Source organism: Carcharodon carcharias, chromosome 19 (genome assembly GCF_017639515.1).
Source record: "Carcharodon carcharias isolate sCarCar2 chromosome 19, sCarCar2.pri, whole genome shotgun sequence".
NCBI lineage: Eukaryota > Metazoa > Chordata > Chondrichthyes > Lamniformes > Lamnidae > Carcharodon > Carcharodon carcharias.
Genome location: NC_054485.1, coordinates 109,980,711 through 110,003,703, shown reverse-complemented (window position 1 = coordinate 110,003,703; position 22,993 = coordinate 109,980,711). Strand labels below are relative to the sequence as shown.

Here is a 22,993-nt window from a genome sequence, read left to right as displayed (position 1 = left end):
GCTGCTTTCTCTCACTTCCCCCCTCTTTGCACTGGCACCCTAGCCTCGAGATTGCCTTTTCCCCCTTCCCCATTAGCACTGCCGCCCTTGCCCTGGCACCACAAGCCAGCCACAAAGAAGCTGCTGAGGGGAGTTGCCTGTGCCCCTGCAGCAACAACCCCCCCCCCACCGCCCCCCCGAATCTGTGGAGCCACTGGGATCATCACAAGCGCTGGGTAAAGTTGTGTGCACTCACCTCTGAGTTCCTCTGGAAGTTGAGGACACCAGGTGCACACCTTTTAAAGGCAGTTGTAAATCACGCCGTTACAAAATCATGCCGACGTGGGATTTAAATTTGACATGGAGAGATGGTTCTGGCGTCTGGCCACAATAATTAGATGCTAATTTATGGCAATTAAGTTCCTGATATTCAAGGGTGGGAAACGCGGCCCACCATTGAAGGTGGAGGTGGGGGAGGGAGCACACCCACCACAAACTGGGGTGGAAAATCCCGGCCTCAGCCTCTTTCAAGACAGGCCTGGAGTTTCTTAGAGGAGTTGAAGTGAAGGTCTTGTAAAACAGAAGATCCTCTTTAAGCTGCGAGGCTTCTGCTCGTTGAATTTCCAGGAGGCCGGTTCTCAAGTGAGCTTGGAGTTGGAATAGATTGGGGGACGTTCTTCTCCCACGTTCAAGGTATTGTTGTTTATCATCTTGGCTGCTTAGATGAGTTGCAGCTTGTTCAATGGCATTCTGATGGAAGTCTGTCTGCAGAACAGCTTCTGCTGTTTTCCTCCTGCCAACACAATCTGGGGTCGATATCCACCTGTAATTGCACAAAAATCTAATGATGTCACGGCTGGAGCCTGCAGCCTGGAACTTCGGAGTTGCAGAAGGGGGAAGAATGGGGACAGGCAATAATGTCTAACACTCACAGCAACCGATAATCCACTTTCACTACAGGGATTATAGTGAGACAGTTTAGAAACACTGACCAACATGACTGCAGTAAAATATCCCACAAGGAAAAGATTTTAGTTTCCCATCTGCAGATCCTTCCCATCGAGCCCCCTGTAAAAGGAGTTCCCAAAATCCATCACTGTCAGTCCAGGGTAATTTACAACATTATCTCCTCCTGCTGCCAGGGCCAGTCATGACCGTTCATGAGCCCCACTACATGTTGAGCCCTAGGAAGGTGGCAGCCATTAACCTGGGCCTCCCATCAGCACAAAACTGCACATGTCTGGTGTTGGCAGCCCCAAAGGCAGCCATTTTTAAAATAAACAGAATGTAAGGCTGTCTCATCATGTGACCTTTTTCAAGCCTGAAGTCCAAATAAGGTGAGTGATTAGGTCAATTATACATCCTGTGGTTTTTGAGAGTTTGAGACAGCCATTGTCTTTGATTCTGAATGACCCATTCATTTTGAAATCACTGTTTTGAATTAATTTCTGGAAAGGGCATTGAGTCAACGTCAGTCTGGAAGGTTTCTTTTGTTCCCCCTTGAGATGGGGCGTGGTTTCAACCCACGTGATCCTCAGGCGGCCATCTTTTTGCAACCATTTGTGGTCAGTTTAACAATATCAAAATTAGCTTGGAGTTCATAGTATACTGGGACATGACAATATACTTCAGCCAAAATTCACCGGTGATGAAGATGGTGAATATTCTGTTCACTAGCAGGGACAGCTGTCACACTGACTGTTTGATCCTGGTAGGTCATGAGTTTCTTCAATGCTGACTCACTAGACCCATTGAGGTGAGTGGTAAGTATTCATTTACACTCTTCACTTCAGCCTGGCAGATGGTAGAAGGGTTTTCAGGTTGTGGGATGATCATAAAGTGAAGCACTGGTCAGAGTGTTTGCTTTACCATATTGTTTTTCGAGGTAGCATAGAGGTGATCCGGGGGAACACTCTTTCACAATGTTATGGCTTCAAAAGTCAAAAGTCAGTACACCATAACCTTTCCAGTCCAGAATGTTTGGGATCAAGTCATTTCTGGATTTGGAATTCTCTGGATTATAGAATGACTTTAGAATGCCTAACCACACATGTGTGAACCAGAAAACATTGTAGACATAAATATTTGCCTGGAGAATTGGCAGCAGCCTTCCCTCTCATAACTTGATGGTTTGTGCCATGGTGATCAGCTCTGTGTTACACGTCTCCTGGTGTGACCTAGGAGCCTCACTCTGACATGGCAGTCTCTGCCGCATCTGCTGCAGAGGGAGACAGTGGGAAGGTGAGAAGGTGCACGATTCTCCGGTTCTCTTTCCTCTGGGCCCTCTCCTTGGCTAGATGAGCTTTTCATTTCTGCTTGCCTCTTCCAATGCCCCTCCAGTCAGCCTCCAGAGGTCACGGCCTTCAGAGACTGTCTCCCAACGACCAGTGTCAATGTCCGCCATCTTTATATCTCGCTTGCAGGTGTCCTTGTGGCAGAAGCATTTACACACAGGAGGTCGTGACCTGTTCACCAAACAGAAGATATTTGGGTATGTGGCTGTGATCCATCTGATGAACGTGGCTGAACCAGTGCAAACATCAATGGCTTAGCAACGAGTGTATGCTAATGGAATTGGCATGCTCCAGAACCCCTGAGTTGGTGACCCTCTCCTGCTAAGAGATGCTGATAATACCTGAAGTATAAAACAATCATAAAAATTGTTTTACTTATCCAAATTCTGTATCTTTCATGTTTGTACTCCCAAAGCAGTGTACTAAAGTGATTCTGTTAGTTGCTTGGGTTTACTCAAACATTTTACCAGATAAAAGGTCCTTCCAAGCAATCAATATCCAGACTGGAGTGGTTACAGTGTACTTTTAAAGATACAAAAACAAAAATACCTGGAAAAACTCAGCAGGTCTGACAGCATCTGCGGAGAGGAACACAGGTAGCGTTTCGAGTCCGTATGACTCTTCAACAGAACTAAGGAAAAATAGAAAAGAGGTGAAATATAAGCTGGTTTAAGTTTGGGGGGGGTGGTGGGGTGGTGGTTGTTGGAACAGGTAGAGCTGGATAGAGGGCCAGTGATAGGTGGAGATAACCAAAAGATGTCACAGACAAAAGGACAAAGAGTTATTGAGGGTTGTGATATTAGCTAAGAAATATGCTAATGGTGACATTAAGGGTAGAAAGCAGGACGAGCAAGGTACAGATAACCCTAGTGGGGGTGGGGTGGGGGGAAGGGATCGAAATAGGCTAAAAGGTAGAGATAAAACAATGGATGGAAAAACATTTAAAAATAATGGAAATAAGAGGGAAAAGAAAAATATATATAAATTATAGGAGAAAAGGGGATTGGAAAGGGGGTGGGGATGGAGGAGAGAGTTCGCGATCTAAAGTTGTTGAACTCAATATTCAGTCTGGAAGGCTGTAAAGTGCCTAATCGGAAGGTGAGGTGCTGTTCCTCCAGTTTGCATTGAGCTTCAATGTTACTTTTAAAGATAGTTCATCTAATTAACATCAACATCAGCTGTAATATTAAGATCCCAATCTCACTGACAGATCTCTCCAACATATTTTGAATTGTTCTACTTGTTCCTTCAAGTTTGACATATGTAGGTGGAATGGGATGTGGAGTTTTTTCTCGAACTCTAAGAGCCCATTTCATTCATTTATTTGAACCACAAGTGGGTTGCGCTAGACACACCCAGCAGCTTGCCTGGAATGTATAATTTGATCCTACCTGTTGTCAAGCTGTCTATATTGTGTAATTTGATCCTGTCATTTTCCTACAGGCTTCAAAGTTATGCTGTATCATTAAATAAACCTATTGCCTTATTTATACAGAAGTAATTTCCTTCTCTAACATTCCCACCTACTGTGATCAAAAGCCTGCGAGAGCACAGTTTCAATCAATTCTACCTAGATTAGCTGTCTTTGTACTTCATGAGAATGATGTAAAGTTATTTATATTTTTACAGCACCAGAGACATAGTCAGACTGGGTTATGGTGTTAAAAACAAAAAAACTGCGGATGCTGGAAATCCAAAACAAAAACAGAATTACCTGGAAAAACTCAGCAGGTCTGGCAGCATTGGCGGAGAAGAAAAGAGTTGACGTTTCGAGTCCTCATGACCCTTCGACAGAACTTGAGTTCGAGTCCAGGAAAGAGCTGAAATATAAGCTGGTTTAAGGTGTGTGTGTGGGGGCGGAGAGATAGAGAGACAGAGAGGTGGAGGGGGGGGGGGGTGTGGTTATAGGGACAAACAAGCAGTGATAGAAGCAGATCATCAAAAGATGTCAACGACAATAGTACAATAGAACACATAGGAGTTAAAGTTGGTGATATTATCTAAACGAATGTGCTAATTAAGAATGGATGGTAGGGCACTCAAGGTATAGCTCTAGTGGGTTATGGTGTTGGCAGATTCCCTGAACAAAATTAGTGAAGCTGTCTTGTTTATCTTTCATCCATGTACATTAATTACTTTTGCCTGCCCTTTCCCGAGCTGTGATTTCTGTTGCTGCTGGAATCAGGAACTGAAATTGAAATTATTTCACTTCATACCGGGCACCGATTTACATGGAGCACAGGTGATTCGAGATGGAAGCTGATCTTTCCTGTGCTGTTTGCCAGGATCTGTATAAAGACCCTGTCTTAATTGACTGTGATCACAGCTTCTGTCGATCGTGTATAACGCAATACTGGGAGAAAGCTGTCACTACCTCCTGTCCTGTCTGTAAAAAGGAGTCTTCCACCAGGACTTTGAGACTTAACCGCACCCTCTCCAACATCGTGGAGACATTTATAAAAAGTGATCAGGGTGATAAAAGTCAGCAGGAGTGCAGCTGTCATGAGGAGAAGCTGAAGGTTTTCTGTAAAACTGACAATCAGCCCATCTGTCTGGTTTGTCAGATTTCAAAGAATCATCAAAACCACGAAGTGTTGCCAGTGGAAGAAGCTACTGAAGAGTTTAAGGTGAGGAGATAATATGTAAAATAAAATACAGAAACAGATAACGGAATCCTGAACAGGGAATATTGATAGATTTGGGTTTGAGTGTCTCTCAATTCTTAAGACAATTTTATGTACTTCAAGAACAACCCAGGCCGAGGGAGATTTGAGTGGAGATCACTGCCACCTCTGGGAGGGTCTGTCCTTTCAATGGGACATATGAATTAGGAGCAGGAGTAGGCCACTCGGCTCCTCGAGCCTGGGACAGCTCATACCCTGGGATGATAATGGAGGAGACTGGGACATACGGGTATGCGGCATGATTCAGTGACTACGTCAGGTTGTTGATTGACTTGTTAGTGTGACAGCTCAGCTAACTTGGGCACAAGGCACCAGATGTTAGTGTGAGGAGGGCTTTGACTGAATTTGGTATGACTTTGTTGTACCCAGTGCGGAGGTGAATGCGGGGAGGTCTGTCCGGTTTCCAATTCTGCTTTCCTGAGTGGCTTGCAGGGCTATTTCAAAGGGTGGTCAAGAATCAGCCACATTATCATGGGTCTGGAGTCACATGCAGGCCAGGCCAGATAAGGATGGACAATTTCCTTCCCTAAAGGACATTAATAAGTGAACCAGATGGTTTTTTTTTAGCACAATGTGGTATCTCATGACCCCCAATACTGAGTTACCTTTTTATCCCAGATCTAGACAGTTGAGTGAATTTAAACTCCCCCGCTCTTGTGGTGGGGTTTGGATTCCGGATCATTAGTCCCAGCCTCTGGATTTACTGAACCATGAACATAATCACTATGCTTTCTTGAGGCAGCACTTATTGCCCATCCCAATTTCCCTAAGGTGGTGATGGATCTTGTTGAACCACTGTAGCCACATTCCTTCAGAGTTTTGGAGTGGCTGGGCCTTCTCAAAAGACAATTTCAAGTCATCAGTGGGTCGGAAGCCATGTATAGAATGGAAAGGGCAGTAGTTTTATTGATACCAGCTTTGTAAACAGTACTCAAATTCTCAAACTGTCATGATGGTGGATAAGCTGAATTTCTCTGGATCGTTAGCCCAGCAATGTAACCGTTACTCTAACTTAGGTAGAAGGTAATAAGATTTCAGAGGCCGAGGGAACAACTGCATAAAGAAACAGTTTTCAGGTCACAGGGAGACTCTAGATGATTGTTCACTCAAGAAGTTGGTTAGCCATTTGTGTCTTCAGGACAATAACACATGCAGGATGATGAGCTGTAACAAGAGGAGTAAATATTGAGGGATGTTCGAAGGGATACTGATAGGGACAGGTAGGGTCCATGTGGCACTGCATGTAGGGGTAAATGACGTGGTGAGTAATCTTGTAGGAGCCTTGAAAGTTGCATTAGGATTGATTCAAAATTCAAAGGCAGAAGTTGCAAAATAATGTTTTTATTGTAAGGATGTGTGTTGTCTCATGACGGGATCTAGAGGCTTGAATGGTTAAACAATAACTGTTTATAAATAACACGTAACTATTTCCATATGTACAGGGTGCAATCCAGTAATGGTGCTATCTTCATGCCGACTTCTACCAGACTCAATACTACTCCCATGTGATTCTCTATATCATAACATGAGCAGCACTGTTCCCACAGTCCCACATTAACCCTTACAGTCCCTCATACCTGGAAGTTCCCCTTCAAACCACACACCATCCTGACTTGGAAAAATATCGCTATTCCTTCACTGTTACTGAGTCAAAATCCTGGAACTCCCTCCCTAGCAGCAGTGTGTGTACCTACACCACATGGACTGCAGCGGTTCAAGAATGCAGCTCACCACCACCTTCTTAAGGGCAACCATGGATGGGCAAAAAATGCTGGCCCAGGCAGCGAGGCCCACATCCCATGAATAAATTAAAGAAAAACTACAGGGTACAATCTAGTGTTGGTGCAATCTTCATGCCAACTTCTACCAGGCTCAATACTCTACCCTGCTCTGAAGAAGAGTCATATGGACTCAAATCGTTAACTCTGTCTTTCTGCCCACAGATGCTGTCAGACCTCCTAAGTTTTTCCAGCACTTTTTGTTTTTGTCTTTGATAAAGCAAAACTTTATCAAGTTCTGTGGTATTTTCCCAGTATTTGGAGAGAGCTTATCAAAAAAAGGGTTGCAGTGGGCAGCTAATGCAAATCAAAGCTACCTTCAGAAAAACTGGAAACTATCCAGAATGAAAAAGAGCTTTTACCCAAGGGTTGGGCAAGGACAAAGAGGGTATCTGAGGAACACCAAATCAATAATAGAAAATAATTGAAATTAGACAGGGGAAAGACAAGGGAAGCAGGATCCAAAATGAGACAGGCTGCAGATTAGAAGGTAGACATAATATAGCCGGAAACACAGATATCCAGAGAGATACAGGAACTGGAGACCAGGAATAGGCAGGCACAGTGGGAGCTGGTACATGTGATCTAAAGTCAGAGTTGGTAAAGGTAACACATGCTTCTTGGCCTAGTGATTCTAGGAAGCCATGAGAGTCAATGCTCACCTTGACCTGGTGTTTATTAGAGACCCAGAAAATACTCCTGACATGGAAGTTATGCTTTATCACTAGAGCAGAGAACAATCAGGTTTAATGTGATCTTCATGACATAGACGTCAGTAGCCAGGAGCATGACTTTAGATAGGATCAAGTGGGGAAACAGTAGCATAGTGGTAATGTCTCTGGATGGTAACCCAGAGGCCCAGGCACATGGCAGCTGGTGGAATTTAAATTTAATTAATAATCCTAGAATTTAAAAAGTAGTTTAAGTAATGATGAGCTTGAATCTATCAACAATTGTAAAAACCCATCTGATTCACTAATGTCCTTTAGGGAAGGAAATCTGCCATCCTTACCTGGTCTGGCCTACATCTGGAGTACTGTGTGCAGTTGTGGTCTCCACATTTAAGGAAGGATATACTTATACTGGAGACTGTGTAGCGAAGATTCACTAGATTGGTCCCTGGTTGTCCTTTGATGAGAGGCTGAGTAAACTGGGCTTATATTCTCTAGCGTTTAGAAGAATGAGAGGTGACCTCATTGAAACATGTAAGATTCTGAAGGGGCTTGATAGGGTGGATGCTAAGAGATTGTTTCCCTTGGCTGGGGAGGAGGATCAGGAGGTGCACACCCCTGGACCATCCACTAGGATGGCTCCGAGAGTGTCCGGCCCATTCGAATCCCCTCTTCCTGTGACCTCAGCAGCTCCAGCTCCACAGTGTGAGGTGGGTGCCACTGCCGCACAGCAGGACCCTGAAAGTAGGCTGGGGCCCTCCAGGTCTCAGCCCTCCAGAGAACGCCCGTCAAGACCATCACAGACAGGGTGTAGCAGTCAGCAGGCTGCCTCCACCTCCACTGAGGATGTCCGGGGATCACCAAGACATAGCAGCAGGGTTAAGAGGTTATAATTGCATAGGCTGGGCAATGTTAATTATTTGTACATAACGTTCACTATTGTAAATAAACTGCCAAGAATGTCTCCCTGCCTGTGGCTCCTTGTTCTAATGAGCAGTGTTTGTGTCACTCAGATGTGAAACCTTTTTGTACAAGATAAAGGCAGGTGTCTCAGTCCAGGGCCTCTTCCCTGTGTACTGTGCAGACTTCAGACCACAGTGATGGCCCAGCTTCACACTCATTGGACACTTTACTTATGCCTGGATCTCAATGGCGCTGGTCATTGCTGCCAGGGTGTCGTGGACAGGTGTCATAGAGTTCCGTCATTCTCTGTGTGCTCTCAGCACCTTTAAGATGGGGCTGGCCTCCATCTCATCAGTATCTGTGACCAGTGACGCTGTGCTCCTGAAGGGCTCAGGTGCTGAAGGCAGACAAAGGATTAGATGATTTTATAGTTCCATGGCTGCGTCTCCATGTCATGACCCTGATCACAGAACGCAAGCGAGCTGCCCTCAGCTAGATAGGAGTCAGACAGTCTCAGAGGCAATGTGAAGATCTGTAGAGTGTCCGCACTGCATGTCATCATCATTCTCCTGGATTCCAGCGACTATTAGGGTCTCCACTGTGTCTCCATGACAGAAACCTTATCATAGATGGTATTTGTGATGCCATCAGCCAGAGTCAATCATTTACAGATGCAATGTGAGGATCTACGGTGTCTCCTCACTGCATGTTGTCATCATCCTCTACAAATCTAGCAGCTATGAGGTCCTCTCGAGCACACCTGCCTCACCTGGCCAGTGCGAGAGCCTCATCGCCGTCATTGTCAGCTTCAAGCTCTTCTTCACCCTCATCCCTGTGGATGTCCACCTCATCGGGGGAGACATGCAACTCCTTCATCTCCTCCTCAGCCAGCTCCTCTCCCTGTTGCAGTGCCAGGCTGTGAAGGGCAGAGCAGGCAATGACGATGTGTGACACTCTCTGTGGATTATATTGCAGGGCTCCACCAGACCGGTCCAGGCACCGGAACCTCATTTTCAGCATCCCGATGGTCTGCTCCACCAAGTTATGAGTTGCTGCATGAGCCTCATTATAGCGTCACTGTGCTGCAGTCTGAGGGCACCGCACAGGTGTCATCAGCCACGGCCTCTGAACCCGAGGAGCCATCCCTGCAGCCTCTGTAGATCCTGGAAGATGTCAGGTTTCTATGACCGACTGACAATGTAAGAGTCGCGCACACTCCCTGGAAACCATGCGCACACCTGCAAGATGTGTTTGTGGTGGTCGCACACCAGCTGCACATTCAGCGAACGGAATCCCTTGCTGTTGACACAGTTGACTGTGTGTTGTGACGGAGACCTGAGCGTCACGTGAGTGCAGTCAATGGCACCCTGCACCTATGGGAAACCTGAGATCTGGGCGAATCCAATCGCTCTTGCATCCTGGCTCTCCTGGTCCCAGGCGAAATGCACAAAGTTGTGTGCCCATGCGAAGGTGGCATCCGTGACCTCATGGGTGCATTTGAGGTTGGAGGCTTGTGATATTCCACAGAGGTCACCTGTGGACCCCTGAAAGGATACACTGGCATAAAAATTGAGCGCCGCTGTCACTTTGACGGGCACTGGCAGTGGATGCCCTCCATATCCATGTGGCACCAAATACTTTAGTAGCTGGCAGATGTGACCAACCAGCTCCCTAGACATGCACAACCTTTGGTGACACTGGTTCTCAGTCATCTGCAGGACCCTGTAGAGTTTATAGACCCTGGGTCTAGCTTGGTCCTGACCAGCGATGGCTCTCCGTGACTCTTCAGTGGCGTATGTAGGACCCTCAGCTGCCCCTCTTTCCTGAGGATTCTGCTTCTACCTCTGTGCAGCCAGGCCTCAGTTGCTCTCTTCTCTGTCTTCTTCAATCCCTGAACACCACGAGGTATACAGCTAGGTCACCGGGCTCCATGCTCCTGATGTACTCCTCCTGCAGGATGAAAGAGAGGGAGAGAGAGAGAGAAAGTGGGTTAGTTTGGGTGTTCTAAGAACCTCTCTTGGTTCAGTCTGAAGGCCCCTTAACACATCCCAGAGAGTGCTGGCCACCACTTGGATGGCAAGAGATTAGTGTGTTGCATGGCTGCCTGAACCCCCACACAATACTGCCCCACTCCACCTGGCCGATTGGCAGCACTTTTGCCCATTGGGCTGCAGGCTGTGCTTTCAGCTCAGGCACAGGCATTCTCCTAACCCACACTGCAAGGCTGCACTGTTAGCTTGAACCCTGGGGAAGACTGGTCCAAACCGGGATGTTGACATTGCAAGGAGCTGTGAGCGCCCCCACCAGTGACTGCTTCATGGCCAGCTTTAGCAAGGAGATGGTACAACCTGCCCAGTTGTCCCACTGTTCTGCAGTGCAGTTTGCAGTCTGTGCCCGAGGGGTGAAAAGCTCTGGAGCACTTGGTGGCGCTTTCATGCTTCTGTATTGCTTGAGTGGGCAGGTAAGCTAGGGACCTGACTCCATGCATGTTAATGTGGCTGCGTCTGAGCTGTCTCAGCTGCAAGGTTTCGCTAATGCTTGGCTGATTCCCTAACCCCCCCCTACCAGCCCACACCTGCTTGTGCACTACCTTCAACTGCAGGGCAGCCCTTGAACCCCCCCACCACCCCCACAACACGTCTCAACCTTTAAGTCCGTGAGTGCTCTGCAATGATATTGTGCACTCACCACTGAGTTCCCCTCAAAATGCAGCCAAGTGTACACCTTATGTACATTGTTGTGGGCAGGCTTTATAATGATTTATAACAATGAGGTTCCCAATATCTGATGGCAGGAAATGCAGCCTGCCATCGATGGGCTGAGCAGACGATCACAACGTTGTGAAACCAAATTTTGGCCTTCGCGCCATATTGTCCACTCATGCCACTGAGTATGCCCGACGCCAGTGGGCATGGAAAATTACTCCCATCAAGACGGTTGACCATACCATCCTCCTCCAAAGCCTGGGTGGCACTGCTCTGCCCTGGTTCTGTTCTTATCTAATTGTAGCCAGAGAATCACTGGCTTCTCTTCCTGTTCCACATCAAGACTTCTAGTGCATTCCCTCATTGATCTATCCTTGGCCCCTCTCCTATTTCCTATCTACGTGCTGCCGCACAGTGACATTATCTAAAAGCATAAGTTAGTTTTCACATGTACACTGATGACACCCAGTTCTACCTCACCACCACTTACTTCCCTTGATTCCTCCTTGCTAAATAATCAGGCTTATTATCCGACATCCAGCCCTGGATGAGCAGAAATTTCCTCAAATTAAATACCGGGAAGACCGAAGCCATTGTTTTTGGAACCCGCACCAAACTCTGTTTCCTAGCAACTGGTTCTATCCCTTTCAATAGCAACAGTCTGAGATTAAGACAGTCTGTTCGCAACTATGATGCCACATTTCATTCCAAGATGAGATTCCAACCTCATATTCATGCCATCAGTGAGACCACCTATTTCCAACTCCATATCCTTGCCCGATTTCTCCCCTGTCTCTGCTCATCTGCTGGTGAAACCCCCATTGTCTAGACTTAATTATTCCAATGCACTTCTGATCTCCTACATTCTACCCTCTGTGATCTTGATCCTGTGTCTTAACTCACAGCAAGTTCCCTTCCCCTATCACCCTTGTGCTCACTTACCTGCATTGGCTCCCAGTCAAGCAACCCATTGATATTAAAGTTATCGTCCTTGTTTTCAAATCTCTCATGGCCTTGCACCCTCCCGAGACATCTGCACTCCTCTAATTCTGGTCTCTTTTGTGCAGCCCCAATTTTAAATGTTCCACCTTTACTGGCCATGCCTTCAGCTGCCTAGACCCAAGCTCTGCAATAACTCCCTTCATCTCTTCACCTTGCTTTCATCCTTAAGGAATTCTGGAAAAACCTCTCTTTTTGACTAATCTTTTAGTCATCTGACTTAATATCTCCTGATATAGATTGGTGTCATAATGCTCCTGTAAAGCACCTTGATAAAAACAAAAAAACTGCGGATGCTGGAAATCCAAAACAAAAACAGAATTACCTGGAAAAACTCAGCAGGTCTGGCAGCATCGGCGGAGAAGAAAAGAGTTGACGTTTCGAGTCCTCATGACCCTTCGACAGAACTTGCCTTGATACGTTTCATTACATTAAAGGTGCCATATAAATTTAAGTTGTTGTTGTGAATCAACATGGTAAACCTAAGAGGTTTTAATTCAGCCAACAAGGTAGGAACATGATGAATATTTCACATGTGACACATGTAATGCTTTGAGATATGAGTCACTAAATAAATATTTTATTATAAAAGTGGACAGCTCCTGTGGTAATTGTACATTAATGTCGTGGCGTCTACATCATGGATGTTTGTTGTTAAGAAGCAAATGCAGGACAAATGTTGAAAAGCAGAGTAAGTTTATTTCTGACTAGCATTTTACAATAATAAAAATCGAAGTCTCGATATTAACTTCATATCGTAAACAAAACGCTGACGATTTCAATGGAAATGGAAGCTCAGGTGGTGGCTATAGTGGGCAGCTGATCCCTAACGCCAGTTTCACACAAGACAGCAAGCTGAAAATCTACCTCAGAAACTGCCGAATGTCAAGCAAATGAGGACCCATAAAGGTCTGAGCGCTCTCAGAGTTTTAATTTTAACTGAATAGTGTTTAATTTTGTGGCATTTATTTCCAAAACATGTACAAATTAGTTGATATCTTTTGTTCAGGAGGAACTGCGAAACATACTGAAGCTAGTCCAGGACAGAACGAAGGAATGGAACACTGTAAAAAGTGATTATGAGAAAACATTAGCCCACATTCAGGTATATCTTTGATGTTAATCTGTTCTACCTTTTGTGCAGACTTGTAGGATTGCATTGTGCAGTATTCTGGTCTCCATGTTATAAAAGAAACATAAAGAGGCAGAGGGGACAAAGATAATACTGGAACTAAGGGGGTTATACCTATCAGGAAAGATTGAACAGGCTGTGGGTCTTTTCTCAAGAAGAGTGAAAGCTGAGGGGTCATCTGATAGAAGTCTTTAAAATTATGAAAGGTTATGATAGGGGAGGCAGAGAGGAGAAGGGACCTACTGAAAGGGAGTCTAAAACTCAATACACAATGGTCACCAATAAATCCATAAAGAGAATTCAACAACTCGATACTCAGTTAGAGCTCGCTTTACTGAATAAATTATCATATGGCATTCGATCATCTGTTGTAAAAAACATAGATTAACTAAATTTCACTACATTAGAGAATAATTTTCACCTTATTCAAAAACTCATGTATACATCTCAATTATGTGGATTGAGAATTAATTAGATTGGGCATGTTTTTCTCTATAATATTCTGATATGAACAGAACAGCTCAAGCTGAACGACCTTTTAAAAATCATTTGTTTTTTTTCAATCTCACTATTATTTTCCAAAGGACCAAAGTGTAAAGACAGAGAAGCAGGTTACAGCCGAATTTGAAAAACTTCACCAGTTTCTCCGTGAGGAAGAGAGAATCGTGTTGGAAGATCTGAACCTGGAGAAAAAGAAAAAGAGTCAGGAGATGAAGGAGGGGATTGAGAAGATAACAGAGGAAATCTCATCGCTTTCAGTCACTGTTCGGGATATTGAACAAGAGCTGAGTGAACAGGACAACATCAAGTTTTTAACGGTGCCTGTTTATTTATTTTTCCGCTGTTCTTACACGATCTGGCTGATGTGATTCCATACCCACAGCATTTGGTTGCTTCTTAACTGCCCTCTGAAATGGTCCGGCAAGCTACTTTAGTTGTATTCAAGGCAGCGGTCTCCACTAACTTCTCAAGGGTAATTAGGGATGGGCAATAAATGCTGGCCCTGCTAGCAATGCCCACAGCCTGAAAACGAATAAACAAATGAGTATTAGACACCATTGTTGGCTGAGACAATATTGCTGTTATGGCTGTATCCAGTTAGTGATAATGAAAACATTATATACAAAACATTCATTCTAATAATTTGACATTCTTTAGGATTTTACTATTGGACTATAGCTCTCTGAGTTGTGTTGTGCTATAAGATCGAGTCATTTGTAAAACACAGGATCACAGAATTGTTACAGCACAAGAGAAAGCCGTTCAGCCCAGCGTGTCTGTACTGGCTCTCTGAAGGAGCAATTCACTTAGTGCCATTCTCTTGCTCTCTACCCTTGGACCTGCACAATCTTCCTTTTCAGCTAAAATAATCCAACTCCCTATCATGAACATATGAATTAAGAGCAGGAGTAGGCTATTCGCCCCCTCGAGCCTGCTCCGCCATTCAATAAGATCTGACTTAAATGTAACCTCAACTCCACATTCTGGCCTACACGAATTACAGAAGACTTCTCAGAATATGGAATAAAACTGGATAAGTAGAGTTAAGATATAGATCAGCCATAATAACTGAATGGCGGAACAAGTTCAAAGGGCTAAATGGCCTACTCTTGATCCTATGTTCCTATCCAGATATCAATGAATGGGGCTTGGCACACGTATGCAAGCATTCAGGCATCAAGCTCTTTCTCTAGTCAATTCAAACTAGTCCAGTTCTCAAAGAATTATTAGTCAGCTAAACTAATGGCTTGCATAGTACTTCTCCAATTTTCTATGGCATCCAAGGTGAAATGTTATCAGGTCCAGCAACTGGGGAGGTGTTAGTGTAGTGCTGTTGTCACTGGACTGATAATCCAGGATAATGGGGACCTGGGTTCAAATTCCATTAGGGCAGATGGTGGAATTAAAAGTCTAATGATGACCATTGTCATAAAAACCCATCCATTTCACAAATGTCCCTTAGGGAAAGAAATCTGTCATTTTTACCTGGTCTGGTATACATTTGACTCCAGACCCACAGCAATGTGGTTGACTCTTACAATGCCCTCTGAACAAGGGCAATTAGGGTTGGGCAATAAATGCTGGCCTAGCCATGATGACCACATCCTATGAGCAAATTAAAAAAAGAACCTGATCAATCTTCAGTGCCTCAAACCAAGCTAAGGCCATTTATGCATTTACACTTAAGGATTCAATAAAGCATTTGTACCTACCACTGTATCATCTTCAATAGTGAAAATGAACACAAAATATATACTCAATCCTAACCACTATGCTAAATCTTTCAAAGGACCTATGTGGCTTTTCTGGCCTCTAACAGAACTTTACCATGGGAATGCCACCTCAGTTGTTTTCCAATGCAGTTTTGGCATTCAATTGTGGCTTTAGTTAACTTCAGCAGTATCCGATACCTATACAATCTTGCCATTGTTTTATACTTTGTGAAATATTTATTTTTGAAGCTTCTTTTCTTATGTATCTTCATTAAGTCATTTAGATTTCAACTTAGTATGAACTCTCCTATTTATAAAAAGGACATAAGATTTCCTGACTATATGGGCAGAATTTCACATCCCCTGGGCAGCCGCGTACCCAACCCAACTGAGCATAAAATAGCGTGTGATGGCGTTGGGCAAGTGTCCCAACACCATTGTGCCCTTGCACGATATTTCGGTCGGCGGGCACGCACGAGAGTTGGCAGAATGCCCACAGATGATTAAGAGGCCTAGTAAGGCCAAGAATGTATTAATTAATTGATATTTTTCACTGCCTGACCAATGTTACAGTTGGCGGGTGCGCGAATTGGCCTTTGGATTTTTTGAGGTAACCTCATCAATGGGCGGGATGAGGTTTCCAACATTAACATTTTTAAAAATCCTTGAACGGAATTTTTATAATCTATACATTCATGTGAGGGAGTCTGATGTGTGGACATTTTTTCCCAGCATTTCCAAATCTTTATTTCGTGGTTTAAAGTTCTTCAGCTCCCTGTGGCAGCTCTCTGCGCTCTCCCCCACGCCCGCGCAGACTTCAGCGCTCGCCCTCCTCTTGCCCCCACCCTGGAAGCGCTGAGCTTTTCCACATGCTATCGGGGGCTGATCACAGGCAGTGGGCGGCCCACTTCCCAGCCGCCTCCAGGCCCACCCTGCCATGCCTGCCCGATATGTAAATAACTTTATTTTTCATACCTATTGCTTATTTCCATTAACCAGCACATCCTGACCTCCATTCCTGAAACTCCTCTTTATACCTGAAACTCGAGCCCATTTTTTACAGCAGGCACCAAGATGTCTGCAGCAGTAATTTTCACAGCTCAATGAAATCTGATAATACGATGGCCATTGATATGAATTGAGGAGTTGTTAGGACATGGAATGTTCCACCAGAAACAGTGGCAGGAATAATATCCATCATACATTACAGATCTGAAATGAAAAACATAGAGTATGGGAAATAGGACGATGTGGATAGTTCTGCCTGAGAGCTGTGCCATTACAATGATGGGCCGAATGGCTTCCTTCTGTGTTGTAAAACTCTATGGTTCCCACATGGAAATCAGATAATATCCCAGGAGGACTGTTACTGATTAAATCCATTACTTCCCAACATGCTGAGTAAGGATGATATTCTTGCCTGCACCCACAACTATCTTTTCCCCACCATCCTATCTATTGAGTAAGTTAACACACCCTAATTTCTGACCAATTATCATTGTTTCATAATATACATGGTGTTTTCATTTTAGGTGTTATGTTTGTGCTCCAAACAGGATGAATGAAGTGATTGACAAAATGGCTGGGGTCCAGAGAAACCTCCATATACCTAGAGGATTTGGCTTTACTTGACCCAAGTCTTGAGCCTAGTAAAATATTCATTAGTTTGGGAAGCCTAAAGAGGTCACAGCCTTGGTGCTGAGATTCTATAGCAGAGGCCATTGCCCGACTCAATCCTGCATGTGATAACATAAAGGAAGAAAGGACGTTAATCGAAAAGCAGAATACATTGTTCTTTCTGAGAGAAACATAGAAAATAGGAGCAGGAGTAGGTTATTCTATCCTTTGAGTCTGCTCCGCCATTCAATATGATTCATACACCATGCTCCCACGCTCTCCCCATACCACTTGACACCTTTTGAGTCCAGAAATCTATATATTTCCTTCTTAAATATTGTAAGTGACTTGGCCTCACAACCTTCTGTGGTAGCAAATTCCACAGGTTCACCACACTCTTGAGTGAAGAGGTTTCTCCTCATCTCAGTCCTAAATGTTCTGCCACATATCCTGAGATTGTGACCCCTTGTTCTACACCCCCCAGCCAGAGGAAACATTATCCCTGTATCCAGTCTGTCCAGCCCTGTCAGAATTTTATACATTTCAATTAGATTCCCCTCTCATTCGTCTAAACTCCAGTGAATACAGCCACCTAGGCCCAATCCCTCCTCATACAACAATCCTGCCATCCCAAGAATCAGTCTGGTGAACCTTTACTGCACTCTCTCTATGGCAGGTATATCCTTTCTTAGGTAAGGAGACCAAAACTGCACACAATACTCCAGGTGTGGTCCCGCCAAGGCCCTGTACAGCTGCAGTAAGACATCCTTGCTCCTGTACTCAACTCCTCTCACGCTGATGGCCAACATACCATTTGCCTTCCTAACTGCTTGCTGCACCTGCATGCTTGTTTTCAGTGACTGGTGTACAAGACCACCCAGGTCCCTTTATACATCAATATTTCCCAATCTATCACCATTTAAAAAATACTCTGCCATTTTATTTTTCCTACCAAAGTGGATAACTTCACACTTATCGACATTATACTGATTCTGCCTTGTTTTTGCCCACTCACTCAACCTGTCTAAATCACCTTGAAGCCTCGTAACATCCTCCTCATCACTCACATCCCCACCAAGTTTTGTGTCGTCAGCAAACTTGGAAATATTACATTTGGTTCCCTCATCAAAATCATTGATATATATTATGAATAACTGGGGCCCAAGCATTGATCCCTGCGGTACCCCACTAATCACTGCCTGCCACTCCAAAAGAGACTCATTTATTCCTCCTCTCTGATTCCTGTCTGCTGACCAATTCTCAATTCATACCTACATCTTTCCCCCAACTCCATGTGTTTTAATTTTTCACACTAACCTCCTGTGTGGGACTTTATCAAAATCTTTCTGAAAATCCAAGAACACCACATCTACTGGTTCTCCCTTATCTATTCTGCTAGTTACTTCCTCAAAAAAACTCCAGTAAGTTTGTCAAACATAATTTCCCTCTCACACATCCATGTTGACTTTGTCTAATCCTGCTGATCTTTTCTAAATATCTTGTCACATGCTTTTTTATAGGCTTCAGCATTTTCCTTCCTTCTGATGTTAGGCTAACCAGCCTGTAATTCACTGTTTTCTCCAGAAAATTTCTCCAGAATTTTGGAAGTTGACAACTAACTTATCCATTATTTCCAAGGCAACTTCCTTTAGCCACTACCCTGGAATGTAGATTATAAGGCCCTTGGGGATTTATTGGCTTTCAGTCCCATTAATTTCTCCAGCACTATTTCTTTTTAGTAATACTTATTCCATGCAATTCTTCCTTCTCACTGGACCCTTGGTTCCCTAGTATTTCTGGAATGCAGGCTTGAATTGGACTGACGAGCTTGCCTCAGTGCAAGGGTGAGGGACTTACCTGCAGAGTGTGCTGCTCTCTCCCGGTGAGCTGGTGGCGCACTCCTGTATGCCACATCCTACTGAGATGGTGCCTAGAACACTTCCAGTAGCCTACTGCATCGCAATGCCAGGTGCCACTCCTTGGGTGGAGGACACTCTCAGGGTTGGCTCACTCCTGAAGGAGTAAACCTGTTTCCTGGATACAACCACATCTCCCGCACACACACTCTCTCTCACTCCTACACACTCACTCATACTCACTCTCTCACTCCCACGTACACACTCTCTCTCACTCCAGCACACTCACTCATAGTCTCTCACTCCCACATACCCACTCTCTCACTCCAACACACTCACTCATACTTCTCTCTCTCACTCCCACATCCACACTCTCTCTCACTCCAACACACTCACTCTCTCACTCCCACATACACACTCTCTCTCACTCCAACACACTCACTCTCTCACTCCCACATACACACTCTCTCTCACTCCAACACACTCAATCTCTCACTCCCACATACACACTCTCTCTCACTCCAACACACTCACTCATACTCTCTCTCTCACTCCCACATACACACTCTCTCTCACTCCAACACACTCACTCATATTCACTCACTCTCACATCCACACACTCTCTCACTCCAACACACTCACTCATACTCTCTCACTCCCACATACACACTCTCTCTCACTCCAACACACTCACTCATACTCACTCTCTCACTCCCACATACACACTCTCTCTCACTCCAACACACCCACTCACACTCTCCCACTCCCACATACACACTCTCTCTCACTCCAACACACTCACTCATACTCTCCCACTCCCACATACACACTCTCTCTCACTCCAACACACACACTCTCTCACTCCAACACACTCACTCATACTCTCTCACTCCCACATACACACTCTCTCTCACTCCAACACACTCACTCATACACACTCTCTCACTCCCAAATCCACACTCTCTCTCACTCCAACACACCCACTCACACTCTCCCACTCCCACATACACACTCTCTCTCACTCCAACACACTCACTCATACTCACTCTCTCACTCCCACATACACACTCTCTCTCACTCCAACACACTCACTCATACTCACTCTCTCACTCCCACATACACACTCTCTCTCACTCCAACACACACTCATATTCACTCACTCCCACATACACACTCTCACTCCAACACACTCACTCATATTCACTCACTCCCACATACACACTCTCTCTCACTCCAACACACTCACTCATACTCACTCTCTCACTCCAACACACTCACTCATACTCTCTCACTCCAACACACCCACTCATACTTACTCTCACTCCAACACACCCACTCATACTCACTCTCTCACTCCCACATCCACACTCTCTCACTCCAACACACTCACTCATACTCTCTCACTCCCACATCCACACACTCTCTCACTCCAACACACTCAATCTCTCACTCCCACATACACATTCTCTCTCACTCCAACACACTCACTCATACTCTCTCACTCCCACATACACACTCTCTCTCACTCCAACACACTCACTCATATTCACTCACTCTCACATCCACACACTCTCTCACTCCAACACACTCACTCATACTCTCTCACTCCCACATACACACTCTCACTCCAACACACTCACTCATACACACTCTCTCACTCCCACATCCACACTCTCTCTCACTCCAACACACTCACTCATACTCACTCTCTCACTCCCACATACACACTCTCTCTCACTCCAACACACTCACTCATACTCACTCTCTCACTCCTACATACACACTCTCTCTCACTCCAACACACTCACTCATACTCTCTCACTCCAACACACCCACTCATACTCACTCTCACTCCAACACACCCACTCATACTCACTCTCTCACTCCCACATATACACTCTCTCTCACTCCAACACACTCACTCATACTCACTCTCTCACTCCCACATACACACTCTCTCTCACTCCAACACACTTACTCATACTCACTCTCTCACTCCCACATAAACACTCACTCATATTCATTCTGTCACTCCCATACACACACTCTCTCTCACTTCAACACTCACTCTTACTCATTCTCTCACTCCCACACAAACACTCTTTTTCTCTCTCACTCCCATACAGACACTCTCTCTCTCACTCCCACACACACACTCTCTAACACACTCAGTCATACTCACTCCCACACAAACACTCTCTCTCTCATTCCCACATACACACTTACTCACTCCAACAGACTCACTCATACTCACTGTCTCACTCCCTCACACACACTCACTCTCATAGACACACACACACACACTCACTCACTCCCACACTCCCCCGCACACACGCACACACTCACTCTCTCACGCGCACATATACTCACTTTCCCATGCCCACACGCATACACACTCACTCTCTCATTCCCATACACACACTCACTCTCTCACTTTCACACACACACTCACTCACACACTCACGGCCTCACTCCCTCACACACGTATTCACTCTCACTCTCTCACACACTCACTCACTTCCACACTCTCTCACTCCTACACACTCACTCACTCACCCTCACACATACTCAGTCTCTCACTCCAAGCACACTCACTCACTCTCTCTCACTCCCACACACTCTCACGTACACACACTCACAATCTCTCTCACACAAACATACTCACTCCCACACACATTAAGTCACTCGCTTTCTCACTCCCACACATAGTGCTTCCCTCACCCCCACGTACATTCACTCACTTTCTCACTCCCACGCACACTCACTCTCCCTCCTACACTTACACACACACATTCACTCTCTCACTCGCACATATACTCACTCTTGCACTCCCACAAGCACTTACTCTCACTCCCAAACACACTCACTCACTCCCACAAACACATTTACTCTCTCACTCCCGCACACATTCACTCACTCAATCGCTGCCACACACACACTCTCTCACTCCCACACACACACACACTCACTCTATCACTCCAACGCACATTCACTCACTCACTCACTCTATCACTCCTACACACACACCAACTCTCTCACTCCCTTGCACACACACTGTCTCTCACTGCCATACACACTCACTCCCACACTGTTGTAGGGCGGCTGAATTGTGCTAATAGTGTTAGAGTTGATCTGCAGACACTGCTTGGGTGAAACGTTAAGTTTATTTACAATATACTCAGCAGCAACTACACGTGTGCGTTCAACTCCAATTCGATCTCGACACTGACTGCTGAGGTAGCTCGTGCCACTCTCCCATTGGTTACTACAGATTATGTGATCTTCCTTAGCGAGTATTATTCTTAAAGGTACATTATACACTAAATAAAACCATAATTACTATATACACACGCCCCCACGCACACACACACACAATCCCACACACACAAACACACACACGCACACACACACACTAACACACACACACACCACCCCCCTCACACACACACACCCCCACCCACCCAACACACACACATACACACACACACACCACCACCCCGCACACACACACACACACACACCCACACACACACACACCACCCCTCCCACACACACACACACCAACCCCCCCTCACACACACATACACACACACATACACACACACACACACACACCCCCCGGCAACACACACACACACACCAACCCCCCCACACACACACAACCCCACACACACACACACCACCCCTCCCACACACACACACACCAACCCCCCCTCACACACACACACACACACCCCCACCCACCCAACATACACACATACACACACACACACCACCCCTCCCACACACACACACACACCAACCCCCCCTCACACACACACACACACACACACACACCCCCACCCACCCAACACACACACATACACACACACACACACCACCACCCCACACACACACACACACCAACCCCCGCACACACACACACCCCCACACACACACACACCACCCCTCCCACACACACACACACCAACCCCCCCTCACACACACACACACACACACCCCCACCCACCCAACATACACACATACACACCACCCCTCCCACACACACACACACACACCACCCCTCCCACACACACACACACACACACACACACACCACCCCGCCCCACACACACACACACACACACACACCTCCACCCACACACACACACACACACAATCC

At 45.5% G+C, this 22,993-nt stretch overlaps 1 protein-coding gene across 2 annotated transcripts in view; it reads left to right on the top strand.

Moving 5' to 3' along the window:
* Positions 1-4,068: 4,068 nt before the first annotated feature.
* The window catches only part of LOC121291713 (zinc-binding protein A33-like), a 43,601-nt gene continuing 24,676 nt past the window's right edge, over positions 4,069-22,993 (top strand). The window contains exons 1-4 of one of the 2 annotated variants that reach the window (XM_041213207.1): positions 4,069-4,115; positions 4,459-4,900; positions 13,023-13,118; positions 13,730-13,963. In XM_041213207.1, coding sequence (XP_041069141.1) covers positions 4,526-4,900; positions 13,023-13,118; positions 13,730-13,963 — 705 coding nt within the window. In that variant the 5' untranslated portion in view covers positions 4,069-4,115; positions 4,459-4,525. Of the gene's footprint in view, positions 4,116-4,209; positions 4,901-13,022; positions 13,119-13,729; positions 13,964-22,993 lie in introns of those variants that run through there. The other variant, XM_041213206.1, reaches the window with a different exon arrangement.